This window comes from Lonchura striata, chromosome 1 (genome assembly GCF_046129695.1).
Source record: "Lonchura striata isolate bLonStr1 chromosome 1, bLonStr1.mat, whole genome shotgun sequence".
Taxonomy (NCBI): domain Eukaryota; kingdom Metazoa; phylum Chordata; class Aves; order Passeriformes; family Estrildidae; genus Lonchura; species Lonchura striata.
Genome location: NC_134603.1, coordinates 69,967,715 through 69,991,841, shown reverse-complemented (window position 1 = coordinate 69,991,841; position 24,127 = coordinate 69,967,715). Strand labels below are relative to the sequence as shown.

General features: G+C 35.4%; 1 protein-coding gene across 1 annotated transcript in view; it reads left to right on the top strand.

Annotated features, from left to right (window-relative positions):
* Positions 1-24,127, top strand: part of ABCA13 (ATP binding cassette subfamily A member 13) — a 139,704-nt gene that overhangs the window by 51,254 nt on the left and 64,323 nt on the right. The window contains exons 25-28 of the mRNA XM_077788156.1: positions 646-736; positions 17,470-17,716; positions 18,643-18,732; positions 19,315-19,387. Coding sequence (XP_077644282.1) covers positions 646-736; positions 17,470-17,716; positions 18,643-18,732; positions 19,315-19,387 — 501 coding nt within the window. The remainder of the gene's footprint in view (positions 1-645; positions 737-17,469; positions 17,717-18,642; positions 18,733-19,314; positions 19,388-24,127) is intronic.

Sequence of the window (24,127 nt, the reverse complement as noted above, 5' to 3'; positions counted from 1 at the left end):
TTAGTTTTATAAGACTTTGTTTATCTTGGCTATCTCTGATAATTGCCTTGTCCTTTCAATGTCTTTCAGTAATGTTATTGTCCATGTGCTTGCACATACCTAGGCATGTTTCCTGAGTGTCCCTAGACACTGTGAATTCCCTGGAAATTGTAGGTTCTCAGCTTTGTAGGATTTTGTTCATTAGATTTAGATGTTCTAGTACAACTAGAACTCTTTGGTAACAGTTCTAGTTGTGCCCATAGATTTCTAGCTGGAGCATCAGAAGAGATTAAGCTGTTTCCTTGATAAAAACTGCAGTAACTGAGTTCCAGCACATACCAAGGATTAGAAGCATAAAAAGTCAATCAAGGGCAGACAGTCTTTTGAAAAATCTTTGCAGATAGTAGTGTTTGTAGGTCAGCAATGTTTTGCATGGGTGTTTTTGCATTTATTGACATTTATTTCATTTCTCTTATCCCCAAGATTTTAACTGGAGAGCTTGACTAATTTTATTGTCATATTCCAGCAAGGTGTTTAGAGCAGTCAGTAGTAATTTCTGACATGCTGAATGGCTTATGTTCTTGACTGTGTATATATCTATAGCTATCTCTATATAATAGTTTTAGAAAATTGATTTTAAATTACTTTTTTCTACTTTCATGAAAGGTTTTTCTGAAGCTGCTGCAGGACTCAGAGAAGATGTCCTGTATTCCACAGGCAGGACACCTGGACCATACAAATGGTGCTGAATCAGTCTGTAAGTAAAAATTGATGTGCCTTCTGAAGCAACTAGATTTATAAAGGTCAAAAACATTAATGTAAGCATGCACAAAGTTTCCAAAGTGAGGAATGCACAAGCAAATGGAGAATACTTCTTGCTAACATCTGGTAATTTCTTTTTTGTGTGTCTGCCTTGGGAAGTAGTTTTTATATGTCTGCTGTGATTTACCTCTAGCCCTTCACAGTCATCTTCCCACCCTTTTGTGTACATGAGCATTCTCTCACTGCAGCAGCACTGACTTACTGCTTTGTACCAGTCCCTGGAAACTAATTATCCTCTTTGCCTCATACTGAAAATGGATGAACATTACAGACATATACCACAGATATAAAATCTCTACACTCTAAGAAAAGTACATTCATGTTCATCCACATAAAATTCAAAAGAAGAAAAAAAAGCTGGTTCCCCTTGTAGTAGGAGATCATTTGTCTTCTTAAATGGCATGTTATTTTAGGTTCCTTTACATCTTGTTTTAAAGAAAAACCCTTCATACTTTCTCTTTTTCTGCCCTGCAAGTCTGGGAGGAGGACCTTGTGTACGCTTCTGAAAACGCAGGAAGATTTTTGTCTTAAAAAATTCTCTTAATAAGAAGAATCACTAATTATCACTAATGATCATAAGGTGATGCCATTACAAAATACAAGAGAAGTTCTTTAATGAAAGTGCCCATCAAGTTGATTAATGTTTTCACATTGGTTCTGGGATTTTCATGCTTCTATACTTATGTTTCTTTCTATTTGAAGATTGACATTTTGATTAGATGTCAAGCACTTTTTTCTATGTGAACTACTTTTCAGTATGTTTCTATAAAGTACAGGCACAGGGAAGTCCTGATCTGTGGACCTTTAATGTTACTGTAACAAAAATAACAATTTTCAGCCAAGCTTTCTTTATTTGTTAAGAGAAATTCAATTGATACTGCCAGTAATAAGTAATCATTGACAATAATGGTGGTCTAAGGTGAGACCTTTTCTCACAAAGTGCAAGCTTGAATAGATGGCTTTTTCCAGGGGGTGTGTTTGCTGGGCTATTCCATCTAAATCAGTGAAGATGTAAGTGTATAAAATTAAAACAACTTCACTAAGCAAATAAAATTGCCACTTTTGTCAGTGGTGAGAATGAGACTTCTATTCAAAACACAGTTTTGAATATCCCTTATTTTATGACAGTCAATTTATTTATTCAAGACTCAGCTAGGACATCTGAACTAGTTTCAAATCATAACAATCTGTCTTCTCCACACTGCATTTTCATTAAAGAGTAAGATTTACAGTTACTAAAGTAATGAAGACAGTATATTCTACTGAAGAACTTGACATACTTTTCCATCTGCATCTCAAAATGTATAAAGTAGTATTTGTTTAAGTTATTACATTAATAAAGAATTGAGCAATCAGAGACTCTATTTTTCCACCCTTATAAATTATAGTGAGAATATGTGATGATAATGCCATTTCTTTGAGGATGAGAGTACTGGACAATTGTCATTCATTGCAGATGACTGTCATTCATCATTAAGGACAGTTGTGAAGTGTAGGCATAAGGGATCTGGAAAATGGTCATGAAAGGTATCCATCATTGTCAAAGTCAACCAGAATATTCCATGGGTAATAGCTTGACTTGTATAACTTTGTCTTTGAAAGCAGGTTCAAAGGCAGTCCAACTTTCTGTTGTCAAAGTAGTCAAATGAATTTTCAAAACCCCTTAGAGCAAGCAGCTGGGATTATTGAGATCACAGGATGCTGCTATTTGATTTGTAAAAGAATTTAGACATTTAGAAAAATGCTTTCACAAAGCACAGATCTGAGCTCAAACAGGGGTGTTGTCTACTCTTTAATGCTGTTGAGCCCTTGAGGTGTCAGGATTGTGCAGAAACCAAAATGTTGTCTAATATCTTCTGGACTAGGAGGTGTAGCAGAGAGGTGTGTATGTCTCTTCTTAAATGAAACTGCAGAAAATCAGTACACAATTTAGGCTGACCACCAATGCCAAAAATATGCAAGACACATTATTTCAGCAAAATATGACAGTATCACACAACGTCAGAGCTGAGATAATTTCTAGTTATGTTTTAGTGTCTTAGAGTACTGTGTATGATTGGAATTGAGTTAAATATCTTCATAGCTGCCTATATGGTGCTGTGCTTTGGATTTGTGACTGAAACAGTGTTGATAGTACACCAATGTTTTGACTATCACTGAGTAGTATTTGCCAAGGCACTCTCTTTTCCCACATCCCTGCTATGAGTAAGCTGAGGATGAGAAAGAGGGTGTGAGGGGACACGACCTGGACAGATGAACTAAATTGACCAGAGAGTTATTTAATGTCACAGAGTGCCATGCTTGGCAACAAAAGCTTTTTTAAGGAGGTAGCTGATGCTACCAGTGGCTGAGCATGTCTACATGTGGAGGTGGTGAGTGATTGTCTTTGCATTATTTGGGTTGGATTTTTTTAGTTTTTAGTTGTTTTGTTTTGGGTTTATTTCTCTTTCCTTTAATGCTGAAAGTGCCTGTATTCTGAGCCACAATTTTTCTCACTTTCTCTTTTCCTATTCTCTTCCCCATCCTGCTGGGGGAGGGGGAATATAGGCGAGCAGGAGTTTGGTGATTGGCTGCTGCTTAAGGTCAGCAATGAAAATAATGCAAATAAACTCAATTATTTAAGCATTTCTAAATGCAAATGTTATAGGTAAGTAGCAATCCATTAATTAAATTAGCTGTAACAGTTGTAATATTGGTAATTTTAAAGATGCAAAGTACACTGTAATATATAGGAGTTTGTTTCCATTGTGAATGATTTTCTCAAAATTTTTCATTTTATTTTAATGAAAAAACCTTAGACTAACACTCATCTTTTTGTGAAAACAGTTAAAATTTTGTTTTTAAGTCAGGGATTACTGCATATGCAAACGTAGTACATAGATATATTATAATAGATATAATACAGTCATGCATTATTCATTTATACACAGTTGGAACACACAGTAGTTATTGTTTTGTAGATGTATACAGAGCATGCAGAAAAATGGCTAGACTGAGCTTGAAATGACTGTTTGACAAGACCATTGAAGCCAAATAGCCTAGAGAAAATGGAGAAACCAACTCTATGGAGGCAAATAAAATTATCATAATACACAGCTGGCAATATATATACAGAAATGATCAGGAGAACTAAGGGCATGTCCAAGATATGAGTAGCTAACCATGGATAAATGACAAAATAATCTGAACATATGCAAAAGGAGGTAATAGGCTAGGGAGTGGTCTCATTGGCTCATTCAGGGAGCAATACTGTTGAATTAAGATACTCAGATGTTTTCCTGAAGAGCCAAATTATTTAATTTTCTAGCATTTATTGTCTTAGACATTTCTGGGAGTTACCAACTTTGGATCTAGTCCCTTCTGGCAGTAAACTACAGTTGGAAACCTTGAGGTAAAATGAAACTAAACTGTAGAAAATGCAAAATTCATTATTATATTTTTGCACACAGTAACACGTAACATTTGAATTTTCTTGCCATACAATTGCAGACACAGAGACTTAGAGTATTGCCATACATTTTAAAAAGCCAAAGAATGGTTATTAATGGATGTATAATATGAATATCTATAGTAACAGTAATGCTATTAAAACTTATATACCTCTGGACTTCTTGGATAAGTTAGCCTCTGAAAGTGTGGGTGTGGAAGCAGGTTGATGCATAACTACTTTTTGATGTTGCTTAACCCTTTCTCTGAACCAGCTGGTGTTAACCATTTTGAACCATATTGGGCCAAATGGGATGTTGCTCCTGTTAGGATTGGTGAGCTCAACAATATACGATACTCATAAAGTTCAGCTGAAACCTAATTTACTAAGACATCGTAGCTGACAAAAAGCAGTTGTTAATAGTGAAATATCAAAATGAAGAGCTTTTGTGAATTTCAGCTGTTTCAACTCTGCCTTTTAATTATCTTCATGACTGACACTGAAGTAAACATAACCTTGCTGATGAAAAAGAAAGACAACTGCTGAAAGTAGTAAGTAAGACCAGTCCTAAGGACTGAGTTAGATCACTTGAAAAGCTGAATCCATTTTAAATAAAGGGTATTTTAATTAAGCCAAATGCTAGGCATGTCTTTGTAACAGGAAGTAATATTCTGGAAAGAACTGACTCAGAGTTATCTGCTGATCCTGGCTGAGAAGCATTTTAAGACAGCTAAGGTGATTTATATTTGAGCTGAATGTACAAAATGATGTGAAGAGGTCATTTTGACTATCCGTTCAAAATTGATGAGACTGATGCTACAATACTAGTACAATCTTTTTGCCCACAATTTTAAGTTTGAATGACTTTAGGGAGAAATTGAGAATTCAGAAAGTGAGCAGAGAAGAATTAATATTAGGAGGTTGGCAGTGAAGCCCTTATAAAGGCACCATCAGGGCCCCTTTAACATAGTTTATCAAAAATAAGATAGAGAAGTGGTTTGCTTAAAAATCCTACTATTTTTTTAATGCATGGAAAATATTGTCTGTTAAAGTAAAATTCTACCTTTTATTCGAGCAGAAGAGAGAAATGCAATAAAGGAAGCAAAAAGTAAGCAAATAGCTGTAATTTGGACACAGGCAAGAGCTAGTTAGCAGTTGGAGTTATTCTCCCCAGGGAAGTGTGTTGCTTCTCTTGGTGCATTTGACACAAGACTTTGGTCTTTGCAGAAAATATGCTATAGTAAAGGGTGTTATTGATTTCTTCACATGAGCTGCAGTGTGGAAGTTGATATCTTTTGGTAGGTGATCAAGTGATTTCTTCTATTCTTAAACAGTATATTTTAATCCACTATGACAAATTGAGTTAACTGTAATTACAAATAAAAAGTCTTGACATTGATTTTTGCAATATCCTTGAAGTTGTATTTTAACATCCATTTTTAATCCAGCTCAGTTCTTTCAATTCCCTGTAAAATTTGCATAAAATAACCTAGGAATTATTTCAATACTCCACCTTGCAAAATGTAACTTGATTTATGAGAAGAATATTATAGACATGAAGCATCAGTTTCTCTGTTTAGGAGTAACTATTTCAGACATGAAGGTAGGTTAACCCTACCTGCCTTCCTCACACCTCATATTCTACATAAACTGTTATTTCTCTCCCTCATAATATGGAGCCTATGTGTTGGACAAAATTTTCATTTAGATAATCAACACAAAGTCAAACATATGGTGTGAGAAAGTTGTTGTTGCTAATAGCTAGTCTTTAGGTTTTATATGGAAAGTAAATTCTGATGGTTTCTTGCCTTGCTTGAGTTTACAAGTGGAGTGTATACTTTATAGATTTTTTGTGTTTGTATATATATATATATTTACAGATGAAGAAAGTGTGTGTGTATGCACATACATGGATACAAGTATTTTAAAAGTTTTGCTTTATTAATGATGTTGCACTAGCAACACGTATTTTAACTTCAATTTTGTAAGTAATGTAAATGACCAGTTTTTTAAAGAAATGCTTATCAACAGTAAGATGCTGGCTTTTCATTCTGAAAGGGAGCATTGATTAGGGAAGGGGCTTCATGAAATCTTCCTAACGTCTTGCCTCATTTATTCAGTAAATACTCTAGGTATGTAGAAGGTGTCCTATGCATCTTAATTGTGCTGGTAAGACTCTCTTTGATGCTGATGCTTCTACATGAAACTAGATTTTCACCTGTCCAGTTCAGTCTCAGAAGTATTTCCTTTGGTGAAATTCTTGCCTCTGCTCCGTTGCTAAAACATTCCTTCTGGGCAACAAAAGCCCATAAAGACTTCAGCAATATTCATACATTTTTTTTTCTCAATACTAGCAACTTTCTGCAGTATTACATGTTTTCTGTTTGTTTTGGGGTTTTTGTTTGTTTGTTTATTTTCCTCAAAACAAAAAAACCTGGTTTAGGAGTTACAGAGACAACATTTAAGATAGTACAGTATGAAGGGAAGTATGTGGAGCACTTAGGACTACCCTTTTTTGCCAATTTTTCATATGGTAAACTTGTTACAAGGTGATACAAGACTTATATTACACTGTTGCTAACCAGTTCTTAATTTGAAATATAAGTGGACTTCATGACAGTAGATCTGGTGTTGGACTTCTGTATAGGTGGAAATTTTTAGCCATGTAAGTTTTTCTCTGTCTATCTGTCTCTAGGTCTATTTTACAGTTTATTTAGGTTACCATATTTATTGGAGACATTAGAAAAAATGGAGCTGTTGTTTCTGCTAATCCAGATCCTTGAAGAGGTTTAATACTACTATTTATGAGATACCTGAATGCCTGAGGAATGAGATTATTCATCAAACACATTTTTCAGTTGTTTGCTATAGCCTCAGGTCTGAATAAAACAAGCCTTCTGCAGAACTTTCAGTTTTGAATTTTTTCCCTGTACAAACTTTGATATGATTTTTTTATTAATAGAATAACTCCAGTAGAGATAATGGTCTAAAAATATTCCTGATTATGGGAGCTGCAGTATTTTAGACCAAGTTTGTATTAAGGTAATACTTGCAAAAATTCTGAAAGTTAAAGTGGGTCAGAATGTCCTTGTCCATCATGATGAAATCTGGGCCCTGCTTAAGCTGTTTCCTCTGTTTAATGTGTGAGTTTTCTCAGAGCAATTCCAAGAGGCTTCTTCCAGTGTGCTGTACACAGTGTTTTCAAAGGCCACTCATGGCAAACTGAGCAGCTGACAGAAGTCATCTGCAGTACAACAATGGACAGTTGTTATTTAAAAGGTCCCTTTGTGGGAGTAACCAGTGGGAAGTGTTTGGGAACATCTGGTTTGAATATATAGTTCTTTCTTCTGTTGCTATATTTAATCTGTCTAGATGGAAATGCTAAGATACTTAGCATTAAGTCTCACACATAATGTTATGGGAAGTGGTAGAGCAAAGTTCAGATTTTATTGCTGTCCTGCCCTTTCACCAGTTTTTCACCAAACACAGCAAAACTACTGTTGGTGGTAGCCATATTGTCTGCATCAGATTCAATGTTGAAATGTTGTAACATGAATCTGTAGGTTGAAATCAGTGGGTTCAATTCTAACAACTTTCTGAGAATTGATTTAGAAAGAAGAGGAACCAACCTCAATAAGTGTGCTGCTTATTGTAATAAGAGGGTATATTCTAGTGCACGAGATGTATCTGATGGTTGCTTGCCTGTGCATACACAAATGTATTCTTTCTCTTGGCCAAGTTGGCATAGATATATAGATACATATGAAATTAATTGGGATATTTTTTTGCAATTCTGATAGTCTGTGCTTCTTTTCTACTGTTGTACTTTCAAAGAATACAAACAGAATGTGAAAATAGGCTTCCCTTTTGTAGCCACAGTCCGTGCTTTTCAGCTCTTCCTTTATTTGCCTCCTCCTCCATGTGGCAATTCATTGCAGGTGCATCACTGCAGGGGAGATAGTACTGCAATAAAAGGGCATCTATTTGCAAAATTATCTCCTGTAAATTGAAATTAGCATAGTTGTAAATGTTGCAAGTTAACCATGCAGAAACTCAAAATCAGAGACTTAGGGTTTTCAAATCTGCAGGAATTTTCTTTTCCAAGACATGATAGCCTGTCTACCTGACTGAACATTTGTCTTTTTGTTCGTTTGTTGGTTTGTTTGTTTCCAAAGAATATTCCCATCCCATAATGATGAAGTTGTCCTGGCCACAGTAGAGTTCACCACACAAGTCTAAAAAAATACTTGGTGTTTAATTCCAACTTTTTTTTTTCAGAATGGTTTAAGCTGGCAAACATCTCAACTAGGATGAAGAGATATAAATTATGGCAAAGCGGGGAAAAAAACCTGAAGATGTAACAAAAGAGATTGTTTTAGGCATCACAAATGTAGAAACAGTTGAAACCCTCTATTTATGAATTATTGTAAGGGGGCATTCAGCAGTGTGTGCTCCTCTTCCACCAGACCCAGATTATTTTAGGTGGCCATTCACCAGATTAGCTTGCCTGTCAGTGTACCAACTGTATTTGGCTCTCCGCGGTGTCTGTAGGGTGATGGACAGGAAGACAGCACCATTGTTTCCCATTTCATTATGCTCATGTACTGTTTGTATTCTTATGGCTGGAGAAGGCAATGAAACAGTATTTTACACTAGAAAATTAATTCCCTTAATTGAAAGTAATGGCAGTGCTTTTATAACCTGGAAGTGTTACATTTCCAAATAAATATATGCTCAGTCAGGTTTCTGCTATGGCTACATTTCTGCCTATTTCCACACTAGTGAAAACAAGGGGTGTTTTGACACCAGCTCATACTTGAGCAGCAACATGTGTGTTTTTTTTTTCCTAGCTGCTGTGGTAGCTATTATTGTTTATTGTATGAGCCATGGTGCCTTGGAAACCCAATCTAAAGTCATGCCCTGTTGTTCCAGACACCCTACAGACTAATAGTGAGAATAAAAACCCAGGCCCTTACCACCTCTGACAGCTTGCAGTCTAGTTTTAAGACTGAATGCAATGAGTAGATAAAACAGAAAAATAGGTTTGGGAAGGCAAGAGTGTAAAGCAGGTCCACAAATTAAAAGCAGAGATTTCAGATCATTGTCTTCCTGACTATTTTATTTACTTGCTAAATTCTATTTGGACTTTCTTGCTTCCTAAAATTTACATTTAGAGTATGGTTGTGATGCACATCTGTTCTAATCTACTACCACACATGTTGTGGCATTTTTACACTTTTACTACTACCACACATGGTGTGGCACTTTTACTTTTAGAAGATTTTCTGTTATTTAATATGAGTGATGACAAAGCTTAATATTTATTTTTTTTTGCATTGATATGAGATTGAGTATTCTTGCATTAAATAGAGGGTTAAAACAGTCAGGCAATTCTGTAGGCATGTGAGTATTAGTTATATGTTAATTAAAGAGGCTGGATTACATTCTTTCTGACTTGAATGGGTGTTTCACATACCTAAATTAATATTTCATATAATAGAATTATGTCGGCTATAAGTAGCTGTGATTGTAAACATATAAAGGAAGGGAAAACTAGAATCTAATTTTTTGTTTTAATCTACTTTTTATAATTGTGAAGAAATATTTTCCTTGCATTCTGTGGTGCTCATCTCTTCATCTATTGTTCATATCTCTAGTATGTGCTAACTTTGAGAAAATGCAAATTATTGAAATTAATGGATGATATTCATAATGTGAATGAGGCTATGTTATGCCTTGAGACAAAATAAAGACCTTGAGTTGTATTATTTTTTACACTTAAAATCTGTTCTGACTATTTTGTAGATCTTTGCAGCAGCATATGTGATGGTGGTTGGATGTTGAAAAAGTAGATTCAGGTAGGGATTCTGATCAAGTTCACATTGTAAATGCTATAAAAGTTGGAGAGTTTGGAGGACAGGAATAGTCATTTGCTGCATTTAATGAGCTCTTGAGGATCTAGGTCATGTACTCTATTCAGGTTATTTTGAGAGCTATCTTGTTGTGTATCCTTATGTGTCCCCTTCAATTGGGTTATTCAGTACTCAAAAATTAGTCCTAATTTTAATTATTTCCCAGTATGCTAGTTACCTATCCCAAAACTATCCCATGGTAGGGTTAAGGTCCAAGAGGAGCAGAGTATTTTAGGTTGGTGCTTGAAGTGTTTGTATGAGTCATATTTCATGTGAAACTTTAAGCTGAAAATTCCTTGTTTTAACAGTCCCTCCTCTCCCAACAAAATAATAAGAAAAGAGTGGAGCTCATATTTTGGTTAATAAATTTACAAAATCAGAATCACAGAATCATTTAGAAAGGAAAAGTCCTCAGAGATCATCAAATACAATCTATGACCTAACACCACCATATCAACTAGACCATGGCTCTGAGTGCCACATCCAGTCTTTTCTTAAACACCTCTGGGACAGTCACTCCACAACCTCCTTGAGCATCCCATTACAATGTTTCATCACACTTTCTGTGAAGAAATTCTTCTTAATGTCCAACCTAAACCTCCCCTAGTGCAGTTTAAGACTCCTCTTGTCCTGTCACTGGTTTCTTGGGAGAAGAGACTGACCCCAACATGGCTACAGCCTCCTTTCAGAGAGTTGTAGAGAATGGTAAGGTTACCCCTGAGCCTCCTTAGTTTGCAGGCTTAGCAACCCCAAATCCTTCAACCACTTTGCATAAGACTTGTGCTCCAGGCCCTTCATCAGATTCATTGTCCTTGTTTGGACTTGTATTTTCTATTGCCACTTAATAATGTGCCTTATGTTATTTGTACAATGCGTCTACACCCTGTGATAAACCTGAATGAAAATCTTGGCTGCAAAGTGATGTCCAGGATCAAATAATCTTGCTTAGATACACCTCTGTCACTGTTGAATAACAATGCAGCAAGTAAGAGTAAAGAAAATTATTTTATGGATGAAGGCCTTTTGCTGTCTAACACCTGGATATTTAACTTTTCTTCTGCACAAACCCACTTTACACTTCTTTCTTTCATTTAACTAGTGAAAGTCAGATATATCTCCCCTCCAACATGTCAGGTGTGAGGGTACTGTAAAGCATTTCTCCCTCTAAGATTTAAGTGCAATTGTATCCCACCAGTTCTTCACCCCCTTACACATTGCTGGGAGTAGATAATTCCTACTCTGTTTAGGCCTGATTTTAGGATGTATTTCTTTTAAATATAGTGAAAAGTTTGAAGGGACTTTGCCCCATTCTTTTCCGAAGTGAATGAACTTTTGTTCATACCCCTTATTCTAGGAAATAAAAAATAATAAAAAGCTTAAAGAGGCTTCTTTATGAGTTTGCTAGAATTCTTTCTAGGGACAGGTTTTTAGATTGTGAGATTTGGATGTTGGAGCTTCTTCAGTGATAGTATACAGCACATTTTTTGGTTACACTGGTTCTTGATTTTTCAATAGGAATCAGATGTATTGTTCACACTATCATTTCAGTGGTCTTCAGTATGATAAAATATTAAGCATGCCAAATCTTGAACAAGAATACTATCTTAGATAAAGGAAGGAAATTGTCTAATCAGTCAACTGTCTGGCTTGAGGAAAAGAGCTTAGGAGCTCTGAGTTGTGAAGGGGGTTCTTTACAAGGTTGGGGAGTGACAGACACCAATTCCTTGGCTTTAAAACATGTTAATTCTATTGATAAACTCTACAGTTGCCTAGATCTCTATTACTCTGTCTAAAAGGTCTTTAGGCCTATGCGGAATACTATTTTGGGATCTGGCACTCAGAATGTAAAGCTAAATTTTTAATTACAACCCCATATGTTTTCCATTCAAAAATGTTACTTAATTGGATTAATCAATATCTGTGGAGTAGGGAGAAATTCTTAAACAGGAAATTATTAAAACAGAAACAATTTTAATCAATGTTTTAAAAGAAATATTCACAATGCCTAAAATTAAAAATAGCCTGAGGGGAGAAATAGGAGGATTTATATCTAAAAATGCCCCAAGGCAACTTTTCTCATGAAATTCTCCTCAAAATAAATATTTTTCTGATCAGTTTTGGATAGAGAGGACTCTTTACTCCATTAGACATAAGCAAGAATCAGACACTGTATGAAACACAGACCAGATATATTCCTTTTATACTTTACACAATCAAAGTGCCTTTTATTCACATTCCCCACATTAAAATCTGTCTTCTACATCCTTCTGAAAAAAAAAATATAATAATAGTTTGTATAATGAGTAGAAAAATGTGAAATAGGAGGAAGAACATTTTTTTATCTTCTAATGAAATGTTGTGCACAGATTGGTGGGCTAACACCACCTCTGGGCCAAGTATGGTGTGTGCTGAAATGCAGAATGATGTCAGTTCACTTGCTCAGCTTAGAACTACTTGTCGGCACAAAACTTCTGATAAACCAATAAATACGTGCTGCCTCTGAATGCAACCAGTTTTGTATGAGCTAGCTCAACTGTTTTGTCAGGGTATTGCAGCTCCAGGTATTACCTTCCCAAAATCTGGACCTCTGCTAAATGACTTGCCTAAAAGCCAAAGTGACAGAAGTAGAATTGAAAATGTATGCTCCTGACTGTTTGTTTATCTATTGCATAATCCATCTTTCCTTCTGCACTATGAAAAACATTAGAATTACATTGTTTTCTAGAAGTGAAATATACAGGAGAAAAGGATAATCTAAGACCAAGTTAGAGACTTATACAATAATTTTTGCTGTTCCTAATTCTAGAGTAGTCTATAGGCAAGGATTTTGATAATTTTTGTTTCTGGATTTTAGGCCTTGTTCTGTTTCCCTGTACCTAATATTAACCTATATGTATTGGAAACTAGCAAAAGTCTTGCCTGTAATACAAAGGAGAGTCTGGATGAATTGGGAAGTACAAATTAATTGTGGACATAATTGCACTTCTGGTGGATAATTGCAATTGTAAGTCAAGCAAGACAGCTTCTAACACTTGGGTCAGGTTTTTAATTCTGTGATCTAAATTATTAATGAGGATATTTTCATAAGCTTTCTGCATAAAAATTGACTTCATAACAGAGAGGTCAGCTGGTCCTGTCTTCTAGCCTTTATGATTCTCGGTGATAATCAGAAGCTGTTTTCCCATAAATGTATGCTGGTTTTATACACCCTGACATACATACCAGAGGTAGGTGGTGAATTACTTACAAGCTTTATGGAGCAAAAATTAGTTCTTTAGATTCTAGTTGAAAGAGTGATTTAATAGCTTGGGAATCTTGAAAGCCGTATTGAATCTATTATGTAAAGCCCAATGCAGGCTACTTTTCACAGTGTGGCTGCAGTCAGATGAAGGGGTATGATGCATAAAGAAAACAAATTGATCAGTACAAGCATGTATAATACTATAATATAAATCAGTAGTGTTTCAACATCAGATAGACAGCTACACTGAACACATTATATTTTGAGACTGATACCGTGTCAATATAAGGTTTGAGACAAGCAGCAAGGTTGATTAGGAGTATAAAGATTTTTATAAGAGGAGAGTGAAAGTTTGAGATTATTTATGCAGAAGATGGATTTAAAACTTCTATAACCTGTCTCCTAAAGCAAGATTTAAGAGCTCATCCGGTATCATCAAATAGAATAAATTCAAAACAAATAAACAAGAATTTTGTTTTGTACCTGAAACACAAAGAAATGACAGAATTCAAGGTCACAAAGATGGAAATTTAAGATAATTCATAAAGATATTTGGCACCCTTTTCAATTAGAATTTTTAACAGTAAACATATGAGATTTTAGAAAAGATAAATCACTTTAAAGTGCCTGAGTCAAGCAGTTAAGCATATACTTCCACTATAATAGTTTATTGCTTCTTCTTGAGTTGTGTCTTGGCTCATTGGCATTATGAATATTGAGTAAGAGTCAGGATACTAGACAAAATAAACAATTATTTATATTCATGGTGGCAATTTCCCTTCCTTTGGCAAGCTGAATTAAGTTTTTATAATTTATCTCTGCTCTGTCAAGAAAAAAAGAATGGATGGCAGCTCTGATTTCCCTTTCTATCCCCAGAAAGTAGATGTCATAGTTGCCTTTCAGAGATTCAAAGGGTCAAATATTTTGAAGACTCTTTCTTTCACATCTCCTGTTAATGATCTATAAGCAGGTCTGGGACTACAAAAAATATCTAATTCTGTGCTTCTTTTCTGGCATTTTGCTACTTAGATAAATGAGAGGTGTTATACTTTACAGTTTCAGGAATGTTAAGCTGGAAGTACTTACTGGGTGTGTTTTAGTCTAAAGACACTCATACCTTGAAATTTTTTTGCCTCTGAGTGTCTCAATTTCTGTATTGTGATAGTCTTACCATGATAATGTGAAGAACTTAATACATTCCTAAGAAGATTTCTTAAAAAAAAAAAAAAAAAAAAAATTAACAAGAGTGTCTCCTACTCCTGTAAATTGGAGAACAATTTAGAGAACAAAAAATTTCAAGCCTAAAGTAACTCTTCTTGATCACAGCACTTGAAAGCTGAATCAGATTCTGAATTCTGAAGCTACTTTTACTCTCTACAGATTCAAAACCTTAAATCCCATTTGTGTTAGTTGTCTAATTAGCAAGCTATGGCTGTGATTAGAGTGCCTTAAAGAGAGAATTTCTGCTCACTGGGATTTTCTGGGGAAAAAAGAAATAAAATTAATTTGCAGAGTTAAAGGAATAAATACTGGAATTTCCCCCCAAAATAACCCTCAAAATAATTAATTATAGTCTGTTAAAATCAGTGAATATTAATGCTGAAAATACAGGTCAAGCAGGTCAAGAGCAGGTTACTTAGTGCCATGTCCAGACCAGTCTTGAGTTTTGATTGTTGTCTTCACTGTGAAATTTATTTTCCTGATTTATGATATCAGAATTTCTCAGGTACTTGCTGGTGCCTGTTATAACTTGTCCTTTCCCTGAGCAGAGATTTTGCTACCTGATGCTACTAGGGTTCTTAAGTGCTGCCAGAGAGCTGCTTCTGGAGCCAGGAGGTTCTCCTTGTCCCCAGTGCCTGACAGAAAGGTGACTCCAGACAGGGTGGATCCCCTCCAGGTGTGAGTTTGCACACACACCTGTATTAAAAGGTATTGTTAGTCAGTGTTTTGCTCATCTTTGCCCCCAAGAGACACCCCAACTAACTAGCTGCTCCTCAGTTGGATCCAGGATCCCTGTTCCCAGCCTACAGGGCAGAGACTGTCGGTCCAGCCAGTGGTCCTTGTTCCCCTCCACACTCCATTTGACTGTGGGAAATCATGTCACGGGCTTTGTTAAATCAAAATAAACAGCACACACTGCTCATCCTTCATTCACCAAACTAGTCCTGTATTCATGCTGAGCTCTCAGGTAACACAGTTCAAATGTATTATGTTCATTCCTGGTTATTTCTTGTTTTTCATATCCTGCTAGTAATTTTCATATCCTGGGAGTCATATCACACATTAGATGTGTGACCTTCCCAGGACTGAGGGTGATTAACCTGAATTTACCTGGAGTAATGAGTGTAGAATTTGAGGTGTTTGTTCAATAACCATGGTCAGAAATTTGGCTTATTATCTGGTTAATTTTTCTCTCTGTTTGCCTCACTTCTTGGCTAAAAATACTTTTTTAGAACAATACAAAGGGTCTGGGATTAAAATTCTGTTATCTCAGAAAAAAACTGTTCTAAGGACAATTAATTTGAGGTTATTTGAGAACTTCCATAAACATAACTGTTTAAATGGTTAGAGTGTTGTCAATACTCAGAAGGGAAGGTAATAAGAGTCAAATCACAAGTGTTCATAAAATATAGCATGACTTTGAGCACTGTAATAAACAGGCTGTTCAGTCTTGTGATGGTACAAATGCCTGTGGTAGTAAATATGTCAGACACTGTTATGATGTGAAGAAGGAAAGAGGTTGAAGGACATTCAAGTGGACAAGGCCACAGGCCAGAGAGTTTGATAAGAACCTGCACATACCTAAAAGGCATTAGGGGCTAAAATGGAGGCAGAGTGATTGCTGTGATTCACAAATATCTGACAGAATGAGAAAATAAAATTAAGGGAGAGTCTATCTGGAAACCAATTGATTTTTGAGATGTTAATAAGCAGTGGACACCCTGCCATGTGAATCTGAAGGACAGCCCATGACCTCTGAAAACTGAATTGACTAACAAATATGAACATTTTATCAGTCCCATATGAGCTGGGAAATAAATGGAATGCTTTTATGAGAATCAATGGGCCTAGCAACTGTGATGCTCTCAATAGGATCCATTGAAATTTCTGTGGAGAAGTTGCTGCTGATTCCAGTCAAGGTAGATCAGGACATTAGTGTGAATACAGGCCATGTTTATCAGAGTAATTTTTCCAGGAACAAAGGTGGCAATGCACAAGGAATGGACAAACCATAGGACAAATCAAGTGCAGGACCATAGGGAATACCGAGGTGTGGAGAACACTGTGCTCCAGGATGGCTTTGATGAATGGAGACGAGAGATGTCTGAAGGCTGCTCTTAGAATATCAGGTTTATTAGGGATGGTGAAAGGTCTTGCTTGGAGCTGCCAGACACAGCACGTGACCAGGCCTGAGGGGACCGGGGAGGGGAGAGACAAGGGGTAGAGAGGATGCTCTAGGAGAGGGGGGAAGATCCAAGAGAGGGGAAGTTCCAAGAGGAGGGGAAGTTCCAAGAGGGCCTCTGGCTCCTCGGAGACCCTTTATCAGGGGGCTTCAAGGTGGGCTGGAACAAGACTTGGGTCAATGGGGTCACAGACACCTGATGTTTCAGGGGAGGGTTACAGGTGTGGGATGAACCATACATTTTGGGGGTTGAGATGGAACAGTCCATCTGACCTTTGGACCTATCTGTAGGTAAGGGCATTGTCCAGCCAGTAGGGGGGATTGTTTTCATCCTGGCTGTACTATCGTAAATCTTTTGCCAGGCAATTATATTTATCCATCCTTTCCAACACATAGGGAAAATAGTATTCAGTAAGCTATTAGTTGTGCATGGGAACCTAAAGAGATGTGTTAATTGAATATCTGTTTTCCCTCACAGGAAGAGGTAATTTGTTAATTGGTTATACTTGAAAGCGATGTGGTATGGGGCTATTCTCTTCCATTCTGGAGAGCATGCTAGGTTTATGTAGTTTGATTTTTATAAGAGCTAAAAGAATGTTATGTTCTGTATTTGACAAAATAGCATGTAAAAGTTCAGTTTGGTTTCTAGTGTTTGTCAAAGTGTTGTTCTCTTTGTCTCACTTAGATATTTCACTTGCGGGAGCCTCAAGTGTGCGTGGAGCCCACCTTGTTCTCACACAGATTGTTGCCCTTCTGATGAAGAGGTTTCACCATACAAGGCGAGACTGGAGAGGAAGCCTGTCAAATGTGCTACTGCCCATCCTCTTTGTTGCACTGGCAATGGCCTTGTTTAGTGTGAAGCCTCTGGCTATTGATTATCCTTCTCTCAAGCTGACACCAAGACTTTATGACAATGCAGAATCCTTCTTTAGGTAAAGGGCTCTTCCATCATCATCAATATCCAGGGTTCTGGGATCTTTACCCTTGAGTTTTCCTATTGTAAAGACCTTCTTGTATTCTAGAAAGAATGATAGGTTACTTTTTAGAATAGTTATTTGGGGTTTTTATAGATGTTTAGTACACTTTTATAGATTACTATAAGGAAAGATAAAATTAGAAAGGCTTTGTGTGAAGGATTTTCTGGAAGAAAGGGCAAAGACTTTGGAGAAGATTGAACTGAAATCAATACCAGCCATGACCATTTATATGTAAATGAACAAGTGTATTTAACATGCATATTTGAACGAGCCTTTGCACGCTTCAAAACAAGTTATTTTCTCAAAACAATTATTGGGTTTGAAAATGCTGCACAGTATTTACAAAGACTGCTGCTCTTTTTACTCTACCTATTTTCTATATGTCCAGATTTGAAACCAACTAGATTATTTATTTATTTATATTTTTAGTGTGCAGTATCTATAGAGCTAATCTATATACAGTGCTAATCATACATATAAGTCATTTTCTCTACTGTGCAAATATACAGATGAACATAGCAAGATGCTGTTTGAATTTATAAATATAATATAAATTTGTTTATAAGATAAAAACACTCTAGCAATGCTAACCGTTTGAAATGCATGATTATAAGGAGAAGGATGCCTATGGGTAGATGTTGAGATTTGTTTAGCCATAATTGTAATGAATTTTCTTTACATGTTCACAGTGTTTTTTAACTGAGATTATTTTGGTGTGTTTCCTATGGATAGATTTTATTGGCCTTTAATTTCTTGGAAAATACATAGGACCTTGAGACTGAAGGTTAATACAGCTTGATATATTAACATGTCTTTATTTATTTTCTTTTTTTATTTTTCTTTCCCCTTCACTCCTTATACCCCTATGGCCCTCTAAACAGCACTGAAGATGGTAACCTAGGAAAACTTTCTCAGGTTCTACTGGGATATTTCTCTGATTGGGACCACAGATGCATGCATTCACGACATGGGTAATTGTAACTAATGTAACTATTTCCTTAATTTGAATATTGAACATTACATTTTTTTTTCTTTCTGTGTAATGGATTATCTTAGCCTTTTTTTGGCAGCATGGAGTTAGTGACAAATTGTTTCTGATAAAGGAGTTGGCATCCAGGTGAAGAACAAAGTAGGCTTTACTGTTAAAGGTCTGATCCATACATCTTAAAAGTCAGTGGCAGCTTTCTGATTAATTTCAGGATGATTTTGATCAAGCCTGGTGTCCATATGAGGGATAAATATACAATAAATAAAATATTTGTTCGGAAGCATTCTAGATTTCCAAATTCAGGAATGAAGTGGTGACAATGCTTTAATAACTCCTGCAAATATGAGACATGAAGCTCATTTGATGCCTATATAAATATTTTTAATAAATCAACTTTGATAAAAGTGGGTAAAATTTGTATCACTCTAGACACAGCTGCTGCTATGATCACATGCTAAGGAGGTGTTACAATGCCAGATCTGCTCATTACTCTGGATTTCTTCTGTTAAGTGACATATCCCTTTCATTTCCTAGTTATAATTTTTATTATGTTTATTCCCATTAGAAAAAATAATTCATGCTGGCAGACAGAATCTATGTCACCTGAGGATTCATGTAGATGTATGTCTGAACAGGAGGTATGTAATTTTATATTTACTTATGTATGTGAAAAATGTATGTGTGCATATTACTTCTAATTCCTTGGCTGCTATTTTTGAAAGGCTGGTGAAAGTGATGAGAAAATAAATCCTCAAGTGTCCAACTTTGTTATGATTGGAGATTTATTTCTGTTTTACCAATGAAATGGTACACAATTTTCTTGTTTATATGTATATAAATATATGCTTATATACATATGTGCACTAGAAATGACTATAGATTGATCTGAAATAACAGGATCAGAGACAGCTGAACTGTTTTCAGCAGATGCAACTTACTTTAAATATGTTATAGGACTCTGATTAAGAAACACTTCCATGTAAAACAAGGTTATAACATAACACTTCCATAACATCTGTAAGACTACCTACTTTCAAAGGGAAGGGTGGGTGAACCTAGCTGATAGAACCTAGTAGGGAATTTACACATAAATGAGATTTAATTGTTGGAGTTTTCTTTTGGTTTGGATTTTGGATTTCAAAATACAACAGACTTCAATAAATGATTGATTTTGAAAAACATAAAGAATTTCTGACCTTTTAAATGTATTATTTTTCCTGCTGCCTTGCTCTGAGTTGAGTAATAAACAAAAATATGAAACTGTGTCTGAGGTGACAAATGTATTTCCCCAAAAGGGAATAGCCTACCAAAAGAAGTTTATTTTGTTTAAAAAAATATAATTATTTAGAATAAGAATTTCATATGAAATATAGCAATACAATTTGGGGAAAAATGGAAGGAGGAAGCTTATTTTTTACTTTTCTGGATGAGGATTAAGTTTGCCTCTAATACTAAAGCGACTTAAAATACAAGAAGGTTGAATAAAATACAAATGGGAACTTTCACAGAGAGGTTTATTAACCATGAAAACGGAAAGAAATCACTTGACAGCAGAGGCAGAACTTCTATCTGTGAGCTATGTAAGAGCAATCTTTGAGAGTGAATTTTTATTTGCTGTAGATTTAAGACGTCAAATAAGCATTAATTTTTATTTGATTGGCATAAAGTGCTTTGTAAAGCTTCTGATATACTTGAGTCTAATATCTGTCACCTTTTCTTTGGTTGTGAGAATGCCCCAATGAATCATTAGAAGACATCTTCCTTTATTCTTCTCTTCACCTCATCAATGAGATTTTTAGAAGCTTATAATATTAATTAGAATTTTGCTTTTATCTCATATTTATCTGATGCCTATTTTGTGTTTCTTCTCAGGAAAACAAATAAAAAGCAGTCTTGCCTTTTTCATTGCTGTAAACATTCCTAAGCTTATATACAAGTTTTGATGTTTTCAAAACAAACTGACTGACAGGGTTGCAAGGGAAATCAAAGGGATTTCTAATGTGTAGGTGGCACAATCTCTTGAGCTGCCTTATAAACATAAAGATATTCATAATTTATTGAAAATCTGCTAAAGCTGGGAAAGGCATATTAAGGTAAAAAGTACTGTAAAATCTACATCAGAATCTAAAAATAAGGCCAAATGTAGTGCCACTACTTTTAGGAAGTGCTTTACTTATTTTATGTATACTTTTTTTCAGATATGCCCGACTTTCAATACCTCTGCTCCCTATGTGAAGAATAAGAAAGGACATATTTTGCATAATCTTTCAGGGTTCCCTGTGGAAGAGTATTTAGTGAGGTCTTCCAACAAAACAAGGTAACCTTAAAATGTCTAACCTTTGTGTATAAACTTTGCTTAAACTTTGTGTATAAACCCCATAGTCCTTCCTGATCCAAAACATAGATATTTTTCACTGAGAATACAAAGGGTCATTGGTATTATTTGGTGGTTGTTATCAAGGTGTAGAGTTAGGCTGTGATTCAAGGTAATGTGAAAGGCCTTCAATGGTGACATCTCAGAACTTCCTCCAGCAGCTGCATGATGATCTCCTCTAGGCAGACTCTGGAGTTTCTTTCACATAGTGAGTTATATCAGCATCTCAAAGATGCATATCTAAACCAGGTGAACAATTTTCATTCCTCAGAGAATCAATCAAATAGAGGTGGCTATGCTCCAATTAATATTTTCTTTGAAGTAAAATGGGCTGGTATGCCCCTGGCAATACTTTATATTCTGTGATATCAGCAATAGAGGTTATCTGCTGTATTTTGAAATTTGTTTATGTGCCTTTACAACTCAACCACTGCTGATAATGTAAGTGGAAATATTAGACCATGTATGATTTTATCGAGGAGAAGAAAGTGTTAGCCACTTATATATTAAAAGAAGGGGCATCTTATTTGATAGAGGCAAGCATCTTTGGATTAAAGATTTGAGCTAATATATGAATGGTTTAGGAAGAAATAAAGCTGTACAAGATGCTTCTGAAGTCAGTAATACCTCACTTACTCACAACTCTTCCTGCTGCTCAAAGATTTCAGCTTTCAGAAAGCAATAATTCTTATCTAAGGGAATACCTTTCCTGGAAAAAACCCCAATAATATTCACCTGATTAAAAACTACATTGTCCCCCTCCTTTTTAACAAAGAAGGAGTTTGTGAGGAGTGAAGTTTTACTTTCAGCTGAAAAATAAAGCATTAGTGTAGCTATCTTAACTTTACCCTTGCAAGAAAACTGCAGAGCTTAAGGCAGATAACTTTTTGTTTAATTTTTATTATCAGATATGGTGGTTGGTCTTTTGGAGGGACAAAAACATTTGAACTTCAGGATAAAAAATTGAATAACACCAAATCTCAGCCTCTGGTTAAGGTAAGAGTTGCATGTATGTGTGCACATCCGTATTTATGTATTGATTACTTTTTCAGGATTCAGACATCAAAACACTTAGTAAATAATAAATCACTACATTAAATTCCTGCACTTGAATAATCTCTTATTGTCTAACTCTGTTTGTAATTCTTGAAGTAACCTCCTGTGTTTGATAAACTGTTTTAAATGAGTAAAATTATATAACATTTTTTTTCCCCCAGTGAACTAATTTTAGAATCTAAGTTTAAAAGTTGTTTTTAGATAGTCAGCCAAATAATATTTTTGTTTGTATTCTGCAAAAAGCTGATGTCAGAATTGGCTAAAGTGCATTGAGCATCACAGTAATGACTTGCTGTTGATGCTTTTTCATGCCTACAAGGGATACTTCACTTTGCTTCATTTCTCTCACCGTCCTCCCCCTAAGAGTAAAGACATCTTCCAGGAACAACTCCTTCTGCATAACAAACATACTATTATTTTCTCAAAAGATCCTTTTTAAAATGTTACAAGGGAAATAAAATTGCCTACATTGTTAAGTGCCTCTTAGCCTCCGGGTCTCATCCCAAGTTTTCACAATATGGAGATACTGTACCTCTCCACTGCATACCAAAAGGCCTTAAGGAAAAGCCCTTTATCGCAGTTGTGCTTAGAATAATCCTTCATTGATTTTTGGGATCCATTCAAATGCAGATGCATTACAAGTAGAGGAACAGCAGTCTTGGAGAAGCATTAATGCAAATCAGTGAGTGGTCTCTATTTTTGTATTTGAGGCAAACAAGATTTGTTAAGAGGAAGCTGTGCATTTTTTACATTCTAGATTAGGACACGAAAGAAAGATGCTTCTACCTTTAAATTTTTTTAAAGTAAATATATATTTTATTCTCTCTTATAAAAAAGAAAAAACAAGGAACAGCATAAATAAGCTCCATCCCAAAATCCATTTTGAGACAAAGTGTTAGGAAAAAATACAGATTTAATCCAATTCAATGCAATTTCATACTTAGTTTTGCAAAATCACTTCCTCTTTCTAATGCTTTTCCCATATAATTTGTTAGAAATCTCCCTATTTTAAGAACAAATCTGATCATACACAGACTTTTATTTTGGTAATTTGTAATCTCTCTTCTAGTCCCATGTATTTTATATGTTTGGACTCCACTTCCATCATGCCTTCATGAGAAACCTGAAAGTTTTCAGCAATATTTTTTTTTCTGACTTCCATTTTTTCCTGTGTATCTTCAATCATTTTAGATTCCTGTTTTGACATGCTTGCACTGTGGCCTTTTTTTTTTAGTGTATTTGGTATAGAGAACCACCTGCCATCAGGACAGGGATAAATTATAGTTATACTCTTAGTAAGTGAGCTTCATATTTCAGACCCAAAGCAAATAGTGGAGTAAATTTATAAAGGGCACTGTGTTAGCTAAAGCATCTCCTCAAAATGTCTTTCAGGGGATGCAATGTCAAGTTATTGCATTAACCTTTCAGTAACTAATGACCAGACTTCTACTTTGACCTTTCAGGTCTGTTCATGAGACCGTGAATGTGCCATTTAAATAGTCTGGTATGAAATAAAATAAGAAATTTGCATTTGAAGAGAATTACTGTGTGATTCACTTAATTTTAGAAAATTTCTGAATCTTTATGCATTCTTCTCCAGTACTTGAAAAGCCAACAATTTTTCTTGTTCAAATTAAAAATATTTATTTAGTAACTAGTTTACTGTACCTAATCATACTGTGTTGTATATGCTACATGCATGGAATATGCATGAACATGAAGAATGCATATAAGAAAGAAAATATATATATGACGTGATAAATATGGCTAATTAAAAACATCGATTATTGGCAGTCATTGATGATCAGTGCTATGTAGCAAAAGCACTACTTCTCAAATTTTTGTATTTTCTTGACTGTATTCTTTATTGTATTATTTGGCTTCCTTTGGCAATATGGCCAAAAAAATTGTTCCACAATAGCTTCAGAGTTGCTGTTTTTTTATAGCA